Below are 16,877 nucleotides of genomic sequence, written 5' to 3'. Positions count from 1 at the left end.
TCCGAAAATCAGGTTAAAACAGTTCAACCAGTTGGACTGTTTTTTTAAGTTAGATCGGTTTAATCAACGGTTCGATTATAAAAACATTACTTAAATGAAAAAAGACTAAAAACCAAAATATAACTAAACTTACATGACCAAAACCCAAAATTGGATACTTAAAGGACCAAATCACAAAACAAACAAACTTATAAGACTATTTTGACTAGCCTTAAATTAAATATCAAACAATAGACAGCTATTGTCATTACATGGCCACATTTATTATTATTTGTCTATGTTTCTTTTGTATCCATACATTTGACAGTTTCTCCAAAAAACAAATTAAGAGCTTCAATATCTCAGCCTCATTTGAACTGTCCAAATTTAATTTTCTTAAAAAAAAAAAAAAAAAAACCCCACAAAGAACCGATTCTCTTCCATTGTTATCTTCTTCAATTCACTCCAAATTCTTCGAGTTCGATCAAGAATCCCTTGGCACGTAGAAAAATGATAGACCTCTCATCTTGTTTAACCGAATCTGCAGTACAGATCTCTGAGAAAACTTCGTGTTCAAGAAACTCAATTAGCAGCATTTCTTGTAATTCTCCGATTTCGGTTCCTTCGGCTCAAAACACAGTCACATGTTTATACAGAGCGATCCTCTCCAGTACTAAAGAGCAGATTTTGATCACAGTTACATGGAGCAAGAACAGTACTTCGTCTCAGGGATCATTGAACATAACAATCGGTACTCATGAAGATCAGTCAATCTCCTTCAAGCTCAACACGAATTCCTGCAGAGTACTCTTCAGGAAGCTAAAAGGGAGCAAATCACTCGAATTCAACGCCTCCCGAGTCGAAGTTTTCTGGGATTTTTCTTCGGCCCGGTACCGATCGGTGGCAGAACCCGAACCGGTCGACGGGTATTATATCTTCATCACGTTTGACTCAGAGCTGGGATTGTTTCTCGGAGAGCACATTTATAAGGCTCGTGAATTAACCTTTCTGCAGAATGATGAGGCGGCGAAATTCTGGTTGATCACACGTAGAGAACATTTTTCAGGCAATTACTCGCAGCTGCATTATCAGACGAAGGCCCGATTCTGCGAAAGCGGAGCTGCGCACGACATTTCGATACGAAGAAGCGGAGAGATGAAGAATTCGGTGCTCTCGGTTTGCATCGATAAGAAGACGGTGATTCGTGTGAAGAGTCTGCAGTGGAATTTCCGGGGAAACGAGACGATTTTCTTGGATGGATTGCTGGTTGATTTGATGTGGAATGTTCATGATTGGTTGTGTAATCAAGATAATTCCGGACATGGGGTGTTCATGTTCAGGACCAGATCAAGAGATATTAATTGCAGCAGATTAATGTGGATGGAGGAGAACAAGATATTGTTGAACAAGGATCATGAAGAATTTTCACTCATCATCTTTATAGCAGCAACATGTAAGAATTAATTAATATGTAATGTATATTTGGTATTTTGATTTAAGTTATTTATATTTTCAAATTTTAGTTTTAGTCTGCTATCTTTATTTTTTTGGAAATTTTAGTCCTTTTTTCGACGTGGCGCTGACGTGACACCAATTCAGTGCTGGTGTGGAGCTGACGTGTACAGTGCCACGTAGCATTTTCGAGCAAAATGGATCGAAGTTGAAAAAAATCGAAACATGTAGGACTAAAATTGAAATATGAAAACATAGATGACCAAAATCGCAAAGTCACAAACATACATAACCAAATTTGCAATTTTCCCATATTTAAAATTACAAAAAATTTTTTAAAAAAGTTTATTTTAATGTCGTTAGATGTCTGATCACGTTAATTGAATTTAGTCGTTAGAGTTGTATCTCATCATATTTAATTTAAGGTTTCTCTATATTATTTTTGGAAAATAGTATTTTTGTCTATTAATTTGTTGTACATTTTTTTTTTGAATTTGTCAATTATGTTATGGGGTATCAAATAAATATCAATTACTTTCTCACATTCACTCCCCAAGTATTCCCAAATCGTAAAAAATAAAACCAAGCATTTAATGTTTTAATTAGTGGCGTCCAAATGAGGAGATAGATGGTCATACCACGCTAATTATATACTCCATCCATCCCACATATGTTGTCTTGCTTTAGGTTTCACACGAATTAAAAAAAATTTATTGGGAAAGTAATTTTTATATAAACTTCCTATTTTATCCATATTTAATGTATTAAAAAATTATTGCACGGTGTAGTTAATAGAGGTATATTAGTAAAAAAAAGTGTAAACAAGTATTACTAAATATGATATATGACTATATATTTGGGATAAACAAAAAAAAAATATGGACACTATAATTAGAACGGAGGGAGTATATACTAAATTTCTTTAAAGTATGTAATATATAACAACAATAAGAATTAAGAACTATATATGCATGAAAGAGTCGTGCATGCCTTAATACATTTGTTGAGTGGAATTTGGATCTTGTCCCGTATTAGATCCCAGTTCATTACATATTCGTTATACTATATATACACATGATCCGATGTATATTTGGACCATCAATTGTAACAATGGATATATATATATATATATATATGATATACCTCAATAAAGTGATCTTCTTGGATGAGCTAATTAGCCGCGCTAACAAAACTCCTCCAATAAATGATGACCTGTTGCTGACCTGAAACCACGAACAAGAGTGTTAAAGGGGGGCCGGAAGGTGGTCCGGCGTATCCCCTCCGACGCTCAAGTCCGATGCTAGGATAGCAAAATATAGAGAGTGGTGTGTGTACACGAGTGAAAATTAGGATCCAAATAATGAAAGTGAACCTGATATTTATAGGAAAGAGCTCCGTATTTAACGCCTTCCTTTCTTATCAAGAACCCGAGAATCCCGGGATCACGATCCCGAATATCTAGGCTGAGATCTCGCCCGAATCTTGTCTGACAAAGGAAGTAATAATAATTGGTCTGAGCTGAACTACCATTCATAAGACTCTATATTGCCACTCTCCCAAGGTTGTTCAACCCCTTTACGAAGCTAACCCCCTACTGACATCGGGGCCGAGCTGAACTCCCGAGCTCCCGAGCTGAGTTAAGCTCCCGACCCGAGCTGGGCATTATGATGAGAGAGCTTGTCCGAGCTCCCGAGCTCCCGACCCGAACTGAGCTAGGCTCCCGACCCGAGCTGGGAATTATGATGAGAGAACTTGGCCGAGCTTCCGAGCTCTCGACCCGAGCTGGGCATTACGGCGATAGAGCTTGGCCGAGCTCCCGAGCTGACCCCAGACGGTTCTGGCTAGTTAGGAATCGATCTTCTATCTTAGGGTCATCTATGAGCTGAGGTGATTTCCTCTCCCGGGTATCACAAGTCCCTCCCATAAAAGTCGAATTGAGGTCAAAGACTCGAAATTCGTTTTTATTCTGAGATGACCCTAAATGAATGCCGAGCTGAGGTGCCCTACCAAGCCCAGCTGTCATTCTAACAAGTACTATGTAACGATAACTTTTCTAATTTCACTCAATCTGAGCCGTCCAACTGTCCTAAAATCAACGGCCTGAATTGATTCGAGCTTTCTATAAATAGGTCTCGCTGTAAAATTTCATTTTACCCTTCTCTGATTCCTATTCTCTGATTTTCTCTCCTCCATTCCCTTTTTTGAGTTGTCTTGCTGCTTAAAATTTCTTCCTGATTTCCGAGCTCCCCAAGTAAGTTTAAACCCCCTTCATGGCTTCTTCATCCCGCCCTTATCATGAGAGCTCAGATGAGGTATTTGCTGAGGTGGATCGATACGATTCACTCGCAATTGCCCCAGCAGGAGAGTCCCCGGGCAAGGATCCTGCTCCCGCCTCAACTTTCGCTCTGGATGATGATTTGGGGAGTAACCCCGAGGCCCCCTCAGTGCCCTGGTTTGACCTGTACTCATCTGAGCTAGATGCCTCGGATAAGGAAAAAATTAGGGCTCTATCTCATGCTCCCGAGGGTTATGAATTTATCCTTCCTGACCTCGATGACCGAGCTGACAATCCCCCTATGGGATATTATACTTTTTATGTAGATCAGCTAGAAGCTGGCCTTAGGTTTCCTCTCCCCCCTCTCTTTCAATAGCTCAGTCGCTACTACGAGCTCCACTTAGGACAATTTACCCCCAATTCCTTCCGGACCTTGTGCAGCTTTGTGGTCCTTTTTAGAACCTTAGGTTTTGAAGTAACTTGTTTTGCTATATGCAATTTTTTGCTCCCCAAACATTCTGAGGAGGGCCCCTTTTACTTCTCTTGCCGCCCTAACTGCAAATTTTTTAAGGGCTCTCCCAGTTCCAACAAAAATTGGAAAAACTCCCTTTTTTTTGTTCACCCTACTGATATCTGGGACATATGCTCAGTTTGGAGGGAAACCCTCCCTCTCCTGCCTGTTCCTGCCCTGGGCTTCCATCAGGGGGAGCTGTTTACTGGAGCCCTAAGGGCCATAGGGGGAAGGTGCTTTGATATCTCTGCCCTTCTGGCAGAAGACTTGCTCTGCCATCATGGGCTCAGCTCGGCTGATGTTTCTGTCCGAGGAAACTTAGGTATGCCCTTCCCCCGCCCGTTCTCTGCTTTACTAGTGTTCTCACCATTTACTGTCCTGACCTTCCCTTTGTCTTGTGCAGAAAAAAGAGTTATGAACGCCGCCATGAAGAGAATGCTGGAGAAGAAGAAAACGGCCACCCCGTCGGGTGGTTATAAGACTGAAGGGAGCTAGGCCAAATCTAAAGCCCCTTCACCCCGAGCTACTGGCAAACCTGAGCCTTCTACAACCCAATCCAAAGGCTCGAAAAGGCGGGCAACATCAAGCCCGTACCTTGATGTGGTGGAGCTGGACTCCGGGAGGTCTTCTATTCCAAAAGTGGCACCCCTCCGTCAGTTCAGGGCGGAGAAACCTCAGACTCCTGTGGTCCGATGCAGGACCAATTTATTTGAGATGTACCATGATGCCCTGCATATCGTGGGGGTTGGGCCTACTCCAAATGCCGGGTCAGTCCTTCGGGATATGATCTCTCAGGCTGACGCTGATTATGTAAAGAACCTTGGATGGACTGAGCTGATGCAACGTTCTAACACTGCCTCAGCTGAGGTAACCTTCCCCTCGCCATTATTTTATGTTCCTCTCTTATATTTATATTTACTTACTCTTTTTCTTTCTTAGGCCGCCGTCCTGAACGCCGAGCTGTCCCTCCGAGCTTCCATGACTCGAAAGAAATTTTCCAAGGATACCCGAAATTATGAAGCTCATTTTGCTGAGCTTAATCAGTTAGCAGAGGACGTAAAGCTTGGTTATGAAAAGGAGGTAGCCAATCTCCGAGCCCAAATGGAGGAAATGCGGATGGGCTCTCAGGCTGAGAGGTTGAAGCTGCAAAATGACCTCCGAGTTTATGAGGTGCAGAAGGAGGCTTTGCAGGGGGAGCTCAAAGGTTCTCAGGATTAGCTTGCTCAAGCCCTCCAAGAGTTAGATTCGTCCCGTACCGAGCTGGCTAAGGGGGCTGAAGGCTTCAAAGAAGGCTTCCTAAACTCGGACGAGTTCATGGATGAGGTTGCTGTCCAAGCCTATGGCTACCTATCCAAAGGGTTTGAGGGTTGTACCCAACAGTTCAGGGCAGCAGGCTACCCCCCTGAAAAGGTCCCTGTGGATTTTTTGGATTTGGATGGGTTTGCTCTCTCTCTCACCTCAATAGAGGCAGCCAAGGAGGGTGAGGGCGAGGCTGAGCGGGGCGAGGGCGAGGGCGAGGGCGAGGATGAGAGTTAATTCTAGTTTGTGGATGTAAACGCTGAACTCTTTACTTTCTTATGCAAGTTCCTTTGCTTTATTATTTACTTATCGCTATTGTATGTTAGACTGATCTCCTTTATATTCAAACACGAGCTGAGCTGAACTGAGCTCCCTAAGGGGAGGTATGATAAACACCGAAAATAATACTAACACTCGAAGGCGAGCTGAGCCCAGCTCCCATAGGAAGGAAAGATACATACTTAAAAATAAACTACCCGAAGGTGTTGAGCTGAGCTGAGCTCCATGAGGGGAGATAAGTCTATCACTTAAAAATAAACCAACGCCCAAAGGTGTTGAGTTGAGCTAACACCCGGAGGCATTGAACTGAGCTTAGTTCCCTAAGGGGAGCAAAATACGTACTTAAAAATAAACCAACACCCGGAGGCGTTGAACTGAGCTGAGCTCCCTAATGGGAGCAAAGTACTTATTTAAAAATAAACCAACACCCGGAAGTGTTGAACTGAGCTGAGCTCCCTAAGGGGAGCAAAGTACTGATTTAAAAATAAACCAACACCCGAAGGCATTGGACTAAGCTGAGCTTCAGGAGCCGAGCTGAGCTGCCGTAGCCAAAATTTCGACCTGACCTGACATATGTTCTCAGATCGCCTAAATGGGCTCCCGAGCTCCCGAGCTCCCAAACCAAATTGCCTTGACTCCCAGCTCATCTAAATAAGAGCAATGTGAAGTGACTCCTCATAATTAGCAAGTGCGTGTTTAATTAACCTGCTAACACCATTTGTACTTGAGTATCTAAAATGGGCTAAGGGCTGAAATCAAAGTGCTGTAACTGAGCTGAGCCCAAAATTCAGGGTCGAGGTGACGTGACTAAGGTAGGGAGCTGAACCAAAGTCGGGCCTAAAAGGCGTGACTAAGGAAGTGAGCTGAGCCAAAGTCAGGGGCCTAAGAGGCGTGACTAAGGCGATGAGCTGAACCAAATTCAGGGGCCTAAGAGGCGTGACTAAGGTGATGAGCTGAACCAAATTCAGGGGCCTAAGAGGCGTGACTAAGGTGATGAGCTGAACCAAAGTCAGGGGCCTAAGAGGCATGACTAAGGTGATGAGCTGAACCAAAGTCAGGGACCTAATAGGCGTGACTAAGGTGATGAGCTGAACCAAAGTCAGGGGCCTAAGAGGCGTGACTAAGGTGTGTTTTCATCAATATTTTTGAAAGAATAACTGCTTATAGATAAAAATAAAATGCAACTTGCATGAATTACAACTTAAAGGAAAATTGTTCTTGCAACATTTAAGAATAATATTTGCGTAAATTGTAAGCACTCCATGGTCTCTTCAGCATCTTCCCCTTTGAATCTTCTAAGTAGTAAGCATCCGAACTGAGCCTCATCACCACCTTGTACGGTCCTTCCCATTTAGGGTCGAGCTTCCCTACAACCGCATCTTGAACTCTTCTGAGTACCAAATCCCCTACCTGGAATCCCTTCCTACGCACCCGACGATTATAAGATTGAGCTATCCTACTCTTGTACGCCTCCATTCTTATGGCAGCAGCTTCTCTCTTTTTATCCAAAAAATCTAAGTCTTCCATTCTCCTTTCTCCATTTTTCTCATCATAGAAAATGATCCGAGCTGACTCTTCTCCAATCTCTGCCGGTAGGACTGCCTCATTTCCATACACCAGACTAAATGGGGTCTCTCCGGTCCCAATTCTCGGCGTAGTACGATACGACCATAACACACTAGGAAGCTCTTCCACCCAATTTCCTTGGGCTTTTCCCAAGCGCGTCTTCAAGCTTTGCACCAAAGACCGGTTAGTCACCTCCACTTGACCATTGATTTGAGGATAATGGACAGATGTGAAGTGCTGTTGAATTTTCATCTCTTTACACCATGCTTGCACCCGAGCTCCTTGAAATTGTTTCCCATTATCAGAAATGAGCTTCCTAGGTACCCCAAATCTGCATACTATATTCTTCCATAGAAATTTTAGCACTTCCCCTTCAGTAATTCGAGCCAGGGCCTCCGCCTCCACCCACTTAGAAAAGTAATCAATAGCGACCAACAAAAATTTCTTCTGGGCTGGAGCCGGAGGGAAGGGACCCACAATATCCATTCCCCACTGATCAAAAGGACACGCTGCCACGATTCCTTTCATTAACGCTGCTGGCTGATGCTGAAGTCTGCTATGTCGCTGACAACTGTCACAAAAAGTCACCAAAGCTATGGCACCTTTCAAAATAGTAGGACAAAAATATCCCGCTAAGAGAACCTTACGGGCTAGAGAATAAGACCCCAAGTGATTGCCACAACACCCCTCGTGTATCTTCTTCAAGATATAATGAGCTTCCTTAGGGCCTAAACACTTGAGAAGAGGTCCAGAAAATGACCTCTTATAAAGAACTCTCTCCACCATCACAAAGTGGAGACTCATCTGCTTCAACCGATATGCCTTCTTTGGATCCTTTGATAACTCTCCCTTCTCCATGTATTCCAAGAGCTCTCTTCTCCAGTCACTTTCTTCCTGAGCTAATGGTGTGAGCTCAGTAGAAGGTGTTAATTCCACTTGCACGACTACGTCTCTGTTCTTCCAGTTATGAAGTGAGCTAGACATCTTGGCAAGATAATCTGATTTTTCATTGCTCCCCCTCGAAATTTGTTCAAACATTACCTCATCAAAGAGGCCCCGAGCTTCCTCTACCGCCCTCATGTATTCCTTCAACTTCTCATTTTTCACTTCATACGTTCCATTAACCTGCTGAGCTACTAACTGTGAATCAGAGTAGAGATGCACCAGAGCTGCCCCAGCTTGCTTAGCTGCTCGGAGGCCGATTAACACAGCCTCATACTCTGCCTCGTTATTAGAAGCTCGAAAATCCAACCTAACTGCCAATCTGATCTCATCTCCACGAGGAGAGATAAAAAACACCCCCACTCCACATCCTTCATTATTAGAAGAGCAATCATCATATACTTTCCACAAATCCTTTGCTTCCACATGTATCGTTTTGGCCAGGAAATCTGCAAACTCCTGAGCCTTAATGGCTTACCTTGGTTCATACTGGATGTCATACTCACTGAGCTCCGTAGTCCATTTCACCAATCTTCCTGAAATATCAACTCGCGTCAATATCCTCCCAATAGGGTTGTTGGTCAGTACCATAATAGGATGTGATAGAAGGTAAGGTCTGAGCTTCCTTGCTGTCATAACCAAGGCCAATGCTAGCTTTTCCACCTCCGAATACCGGAGTTCTGCACCCTTAAGGGCATGTGAAAAGAAATAGATAGGGTGTTGAGCTACTCCATCCTGCCTAATAAGTACTGAGCTGACTGCCCCTTCTAAATCTGATAAATAGATGTACAATGGTTCACCAGGAATTGCCTTAGCCAACACAGGGAGTTCAGCTAAATAGCTTTTTAGGTCATCAAATGCCTTCCCGTATTCATTATCCCATTCAAATTTCTTGGCTTTACGAAGCACTTTGAAGAAAAGTAAACTTCTATGAGCTGATCTTGATATAAATCGAGACAAGGCTGCTATCCTTCCTGCCAACCTCTGAACTTCTTGCAGATTACGAGGAGCAGACATGGATCGGATAGCCTGCACCTTCTCAGGATTGGCCTCTATCCCCTCTCAGTAACCATGTACCCCAAAAACTTACCTCCCCTAACTCCAAATACACACTTCTCCGGATTAAGTTTCACCTGATAAGCTCTTAAAGTCGAAAAAGTCTCCTCAAAGTCGGCCAACAATCCCACATCATCCTGAAACTTCACCAGAATATCATCCACATAAACTTCCACATTTCTGCCAATTTGGGAGGCGAACACTCTGTCCATGAGCCTTTGATAAGTGGCCCCTGCATTCTTCAAACCAAAAGACATCACTCTGTAACAAAAAGTTCCATGAGAGGTAGTGAAACTTACTTTGTCCTGATCTTCCTCCGCCAAAGGAATTTGGTGATACCCCTGATATGCATCCATGAAGCATAAGTACTGATGACCTGCCGTAGAGTCAACCAACTGATCGATTCGAGGCATTGGATAACAATCTTTGGGGCATGCCTTATTCAAGTCTCTGAAATCGACACACATCCTCCACTTTCCTGAACTCTTAGGGACCAAGACCACATTTGATAACCAAGTAGGGAACTGCACTTCCCTAATGTGTCCTGCCTCAAGGAGCTCATCCACTTCTTTTTTAATAACCTTATCCTTTTCCGGTCTAAAGTGTCTCTTCTTCTGTTTTATCGGCCTCACTCCCGCAAGAGTGTTGAGTCGATGAACCATAATTTCCGCACTAACCCCTTTGAGCTCTGACACAGACCAAGCAAAAACATCCTTGTTCTTCTTCAAGCAGTCAACCAATCTTTGCTTCACTGATGGGACGAGATCAGCAGCTAATTTAACAATCTGAGCTCCCGGGCTTAATTCCACCTTCTCATTACCTTCTTCAGACATCAGAAGCACCTTCTGACCAAACACCCTCGATGTCCGACCTATTGAAACCATTCCTACTTCCCTCCTCTTCTTCTTTGCATCAATCTTCACCTCATTCACATAACACACCGAGCTGCCTTCTGATCACCCCGAACAACCCCCACTTCTCTTCCACTTGGGAACTTCAACTTCTGATGATAGGTGGATGCCACGGCTCGGAAATCACTCAGGGCAGGGCGCCCCAATATTCCATTGAAAGAGGATGGTGCATCCACCACGGTAAAGCAAGCCATTTTGGTTACTCTCTGCTCTTCATTTCCAAGAGATAATGGGAGCACTATTTGTCCCAACGGTTGCAAAACATGACCCATGAACCCATACAACTCCGTGGTGATTGGGTCCAACTCAAATCCTTCCAACTTCATTTGATCAAGGGTTTCTTTGAAGATAATGTTTACTGAGCTACCAGTATCAACAAAGATGCGAGCCACATCATAATTGGCTATGGTCAAGGTGACCAATAAGGGATCATTATGAGGTACCACCACATCCTTTAAATATTCCCTTCCAAAACTAATGTTCGGATCAGTAGGACAGCTAAGCTGAGAATTTACCTCAAAATTTTCCAATCTACGCCCGTGAGCTTTGCGAGCCCTTCCTGAATCTCCATCTGTAGTGCCTCCTGAAATCATATTGATCATGCCCCTATGAGGGTGATTTGCAATTTGCTCAACCCTATCTTCCTGACCATTTCGTGGAGCTCTTCTTTGATGATCAGGTTGGTTTCCCCTTACTTCATTTCCCTGATCCCTCCATTGAGGAGCTCGGCCTTGGCGAGGAGGATTCGCCCTCCGAGTCAGCTCAGCCCTGAGTCGAGCATCCTCAGAATAGTTCTCTGCACCTCCTCGCCTAGCCTCTGACAGTCATTAGTGATATGCCCATGCTCCTGATGAAAGTCGCAAAACTTGTCGGATGGCGATAACCGCGGGCCTTTCTCAGCATTTCGAGGCCTCACAAGCGCTCGTCTATCCTCACAGACTTGCATTGCCTTCTCCAGGCTTACCGAGAGTGGTACGTAAGGGTAGGGTCCCTTAGCCCTGTTCATCTCTTCCGCAACCCTTTTTCTTCCAACTTCTGCCTTCCCTTCTACCTTTGCTCCTATCTTGGTACTTGGCTTACTCCCAGATGTTCCTTCATGTCTCCTTTGCCTCTGTGCATCCTCCAAATTCACATACTTCTCAGCTCGACTAAGGAGCTCATCATAAGTCAAAGGAGGCTTCTTGACCAAAGATTTGAAAAACTCTCCTCCACTCAACCCTTGAGTGAAAGAGTTTACCAAGGTATCAACAGTGGCCGCAGGTACTTCCAAAGCTGCTGTATTGAAGCGCTGAACATACTCCCTCAAATGTTCCACCTCAGATTGCTTCAGATTAAACAAACTAAGAGAGGTCTTCAAATATTTTTTGCTACTCGCAAATTGGTGTAAAAAGGCTGAGCTGAAGTCATTGAAACTTCGAATGCTACCAGGCTGTAAAAGGTTGAACCATTGCTGAGCTGATCTCACCAGAGTGGTGAGAAAGACCCGGCATTTAATTGCATCCGTATATCTGTGCAACAGGGCTGTATTTTCAAACCTTCCCAAATGTTCCTCTGGATCTGAGCTCCCATCATACTCCCCTAAGGTGGGTTGCTTAAAATTCGCAGGGAGTTCTTCATCTAAAATAGCCCGAGCAAAAGGGCTTTCCCTCTGTATCGGCCCAGGCCGACCTCCGACTTGCCGACCCAATCTCCTGATCTCTTCCCACATCGCATCTATTTGGTTTGGCTGACCTCCAGGTGGAGGGGGAGGAGGTGGTGGATTATGACCCATGGTTGTTTGCACCGTTTGAGTGATGAACTGGCTGAGCTGATCTACAGTCATGTCCACCACATTTCCTCCTCCCCTCCCTCTTCCTCTTCCTTTTCCCGCCATATCTACGCCTTAGCTTAAATTTCCCACAGACGGCGCCAATTGATATAACTCAATAAAGTGATCTTCTTGGATGAGCTAATTAGCCGCGCTAACAAAACTCCTCCAATAAATGATGACCTGTTGCTAACCTGAAACCACGAACAAGAGTGTTAAAGGGGGGCCGGAAGGTGTTCCGGCGTATCCCCTCCGACGCTCAAGTCAAATGCTAGGATAGCGAACTATAGAGAGTGATGTGTGTACACGAGTGAAAATTAGGATCCAAATAATGAAAGTGAACCTGATATTTATAGAAAAGAGCTCCGTATTTAACGTCTTCCTTCCTTATCAAGAACCCGAGAATCCCGAAATCACGATCCCGAATATCTAGGCTGAGATCTCGCCCGAATCTTGTCTGACAAAGGAAGTAATAATAATTGATCTGAGCTGAACTACCATCCATAAGACTCTATATTGCCACTCTCCCAAGGTTGTTCAACCCATTTACTAAGCTAACCCCCTACTGACATCGGGGCCGAGCTGAACTCCCGAGCTCCCGAGCTGAACTCCCGAGCTGAGCTCCCGAGCTGAGCTAGGCTCCCGACCCGAGCTGGGCATTATGATGAGAGAGCTTGGCCGAGCTCCCGAGCTCCCGACCCGAACTGAGCTAGGCTCCCGACCCGAGCTGGGCATTATGATGAGAGAGCTTGGCCGAGCTCCCGAGCTCTCGACCCGAGCTGGGCATTACGGCGATAGAGCTTGGCCGAGCTCCCGAGCTAACCCCAGACGGTTTTGGCTAGTTAGGAATCGATCTTTTATCTTAGGGTCATCTATGAGATGAGGTGATTTCCTCCCCCGGATATCAAAAAAAAAAAATATATATATATATATATATGATATGTTTATGATTAAAACATAGTAACAATATAACACGAATATCGGTCACTTGTGAATAAATTATCGTTATCATTATTATTGTTACAGTGACTAGCTACAAATGTATTCTCACGATTGTGCATGGACCTTTTGCACAACCATATTTTACACGAATTAGAGTAATTTCAAGGTCTTTTAATTTATTATATATGTACACGGATAAAGGACTCTAACACAAGATTATCATTAATGGTTGAATAAGAAAAACAATATATAGAAAAACACACAAATCTAGCTAGCGACAGTAAGTATTTTATCATATTATTGTTGAATTAATAAAGTTGAGTGTAAATTTTTAATATGTATTTGAACGCAGAGAATGTTATGTCCAAAAAAGTGATCCAATAGATTTCTTCTACTTATATAATTTGATTCTTGACATTTAATGCACATACTTTTGCAGTACTTAATTTGATGAACACGACTGAAAAGTTTAAAAAGCAAAGAAAACTAGCTAGCCTGTATATTCTCAAAATAATCATTTGGAATTTTGAAAGATTTGCAACATATGTTTCTGATAAATTTTTTAAAAAAAGTTTGCCAAAAACATGAAAAAGTGAACAGAAAGTGGGGAATCTTCAGAAAATGGCATGATTTTGTTGGATTATATTTAATTTTCACCCCCATTCCGCACTAGCTCCCTTATAGGGGCCTGTCCAGTTAGATTCGTGCTAGCTAGGTTATAGACTTATAGTTGAATTCAACTCTCATCAACTCAAACTACATTATATATATATATATATATATAATATAATATCGAGTATGTCACACTTCGAATCTAGGCTCGTATATATATAATATAATATCGAGTATGTCACACTTCGAATCTAGGCTCGTACAAGTGCGATTGCAAAAATCACAATGGATTACAACAATTACTTTGTATATGTACTCATTTTACAAAAATGGTTAAATCAAATTTTTATAGAAGTCAACTGTATCATATTGTAAACTCATTTAAAAAATTCAACCTAAATTTCTCATAGATATTATAATCACCTCTCTTTCAGGAGCCGACTTTTTTAGTGCACTTGACCTCCGATCCATCGATACCATAATCTAGATATGTGACTCCTGTAAGGTTCAAGAGATCAATCTCGTGATGCAATGCTTTGGCTCGCATGCTCACGAGGTGACTCTCAGTCTCACCCATATAACACTGACGATCCAGGCTCATCCAAGTGCGACTGCACTTTTCCCTACAGACATCATCAACATTTTATTTTTTACTAGAAAATTTTAGTTATTAGAATGGCAGCTGAGCAATATTCTTTTAAGGGGGCTTGCTTGGGCTTAACCCATGCAGGTAATTAGCCCCAACTCGGTACACAACTTGTATATTTTTCTCAATCAAATTTTATTTTTCCAAAACTATGGAGTTTGTGTACTTGTGTTCATGGTCCATCATTATTTTACAAACCATTTTATAATTTTATTGGGTCTTTATTTATATACCCGTCCGGATGCCATTTTCCCATTTTTCAACATGTTTTGCGGCCCAGCTAAATTCCAATGCACCAAAAAATATTTAGAGGTTTTGGATTAAAGAAATCATGTTCGTTTTTCACATGCAATATTTAGTCCGATTTCGATTTGCATTTGGCAACACCTAGTTTGGCGATGTAAGAGTTCAAATTTGCTTTCAAAAAAAATAATCAGAATATTTTTTGAGATATATATGTGAAGAAAGACAGCTAGCTATGGAGGAATAATATTATATAATCAAATAACGTGCACGAGTTACGTACGCTGGTTCAGAATACGACCAACTTTATTAAATATATCTCGTTGTTTTATATTATAATATGCTAAAATTATTTAGTAGTGCTGCAAATGCCGCGGATTATTATTATTTTTTTAAAAAAAGTCAATGGTTATTTATCGTTTAAATAAGGGTAATTGATTTAAAAATCTTTATCAACCCTTCAAACTTTATCTTAACTCTCTAACCATAATTTTCTTTATTTCAACTCTCTAGTGGTCTTCATTTTTGAATTAAATATTAATTAGTAACTAATCCTTTGTACGTGACATTGTTAACCTATCGAACAGTCCCGGCCATGCAAGACTATCAGTTACGCAAGGTTTCCAGCCGATATACTTTGAATTAGGGTCCAACATGCTTCTGTAAGATGAATTAAATTCAAATACATCTTTGACCAAAATTTCGTCGGGTCATACCTGCCGAGTTTTACGAAGTGCTCCTCACACTCCAACCACGCAGTCGCAACAGATGGTTTCTGCACAAGCTCTTTCAACGACACCCAGCACAACCTTAATTCATTTTCTACCTTAAGGCGTATGGTATATAAATTTAATTATAAAATATGAGCATGAAAGAACAAGAGGCTTTAAAGAAATTATTCAGACATAATATTATTACATAAATCAACTCCTTTGAAGAGGAGAAGACAACTTGTTTAGCTACTCATAGTAGCTTTGTTCTTGAAATACATGAAAGAAAACTTATTACAATAGAAAGAGAAATATTACAATAATTTATTTGAAAGAAAACTGAAGGGAATGATCGATGTCTTCAACTTCCTTGAACCCTTGTATTTATAGCTGAGATTCCACTCATTTCACCAAAAAACTTCAGGAAATCTTACAGCTGTCTTGTATTTCTTTATGCCATTATTGATGACATCTTTTACTAGTGGAGGAGGCAGTTGTCTTGTATTCTTTATGCCATTATTGATGGCATCTTTTACTAGTGGAGGAATCACATGTCTGCCACTTTCTTTTGACTTTATTCTCCTCACATGTCTGCTTTATTGTTGTCGGGGAATTTTTTATTTTTGAAGTAGGCCCCTGTGAAAACGCAACTTCAGTGGTCCTTGTCCACCTTTCCTTGTCTCGGAGAAATCCTTTTGATCCGTTCGGGGTCTAAAGGTTTTTCCAAATTCTGGCTCCTTCTGATTTGGGCATTCTGGGCAGATATTCTCTGACCATCGTTCAATATGAGCCATGTTACAAAATTTTCGGCGAGTTTTTTTACTCCCCGGCAGCTTGTTGTTCCACAAAAGATTTCTCTTCTTTTCAATGAGTTCTTCCGCAAAGGCTGTAGTTTTCCCTATCATTGTGTTTAAAAAGAATGATCCATTCACAGAATTCTGATAAAATTTAAATGGAAACTTGACTTTGTCCATCTCAGTAAGACAAACCCAAATACCCCATGCCCTTCTGGTTGAGATCTCATTTTCCCTGAAAGTGGACACTAAGGGTATTTCTTCAGTTTTAGTATCCTTGATAAATTTGTGACTATTTATATCAGGTCTCCTTAGCTTGATAAAATGAAAGGGTTCATGTGATTCTTTCACTGTTGGTTCTGGAGCTACGCTGAAAAAGTATAACTCAAGCACATCTCCTCTGGACAAATGGTCGTTATTTGCCCATGTTTCTTGGACTGCTTCCTGAATCCATTTCGGTAACCGTGATATCTTCGGGAAGCTTGGTGACGTTGTATAAACTGAGGCCAAAGCTCCAAATTCATACTAGAGCTTTAAATCCTTATGATTGACATTGTTTTTTAGCCAAACCCTTGGATATATCCCTGTCACATCAACCCTACAAGTGTTAGGGTTAATTTCACTTCTTGTACTTAATTTCTCCCACCTTTGTTGATAAACTTGAAATGGAGAAATAATAGCTGGGTTAGTATCGATCTTAGATTTGCCCTTGTCAGTGTTAGGCCTAAGATTGATCTCTTCCTCTTTTACCCCAGAGGCGGAGGGTTGACTTGATGAGGAATCCTCATCAATTGTTGCTTCATCTAGATCATCAAAAGCTGATGATAGATTAGCACTTGTTTCTTGAGTTTTA

The 16,877-nt window shown here is 42.0% G+C and overlaps 2 protein-coding genes across 2 annotated transcripts; one reads left to right on the top strand and one right to left on the bottom strand.

Annotated features, from left to right (window-relative positions):
- The first annotated feature begins 489 nt into the window (after positions 1-489).
- Positions 490-1,443, top strand: LOC140888882 (uncharacterized). Its single transcript, XM_073296586.1, has one exon. The coding sequence runs from the start codon at positions 490-492 to the stop codon at positions 1,441-1,443; it is 954 nt and encodes a 317-aa protein (XP_073152687.1).
- An 8,844-nt stretch (positions 1,444-10,287) lies between these two features.
- Positions 10,288-12,143, bottom strand: LOC140888880 (uncharacterized). The gene is made up of 2 exons (XM_073296584.1): positions 11,162-12,143; positions 10,288-11,087 (listed from the first exon to the last, which is right to left on the bottom strand). Exons 1-2 carry the CDS (start codon positions 12,141-12,143, stop codon positions 10,288-10,290), a joined length of 1,782 nt encoding a protein of 593 aa, XP_073152685.1.
- Between the last annotated feature and the right edge of the window lie 4,734 nt (positions 12,144-16,877).

The sequence above is a fragment of the Henckelia pumila genome, chromosome 3 (genome assembly GCF_033568475.1).
Source record: "Henckelia pumila isolate YLH828 chromosome 3, ASM3356847v2, whole genome shotgun sequence".
NCBI classification, from domain to species: Eukaryota; Viridiplantae; Streptophyta; class Magnoliopsida; order Lamiales; family Gesneriaceae; genus Henckelia; species Henckelia pumila.
This window is presented reverse-complemented; position numbering and strand designations above follow the sequence as displayed.

Excerpts from the sequence above, each read along its gene's own strand:
- LOC140888880 (XM_073296584.1), bottom strand. The coding sequence starts at position 12,143 with ATGGCGGGAAAAGGAAGAGGAAGAGGGAGGGGAGGAGGAAATGTGGTG. Across the intron at positions 11,088-11,161 it reads GCCTCGAAATGCTGAGAAAG|AGGCTAGGCGAGGAGGTGCA; the intron begins GCCCGCGGTTAT and ends AATGACTGTCAG.
- LOC140888882 (XM_073296586.1), top strand. The coding sequence starts at position 490 with ATGATAGACCTCTCATCTTGTTTAACCGAATCTGCAGTACAGATCTCT.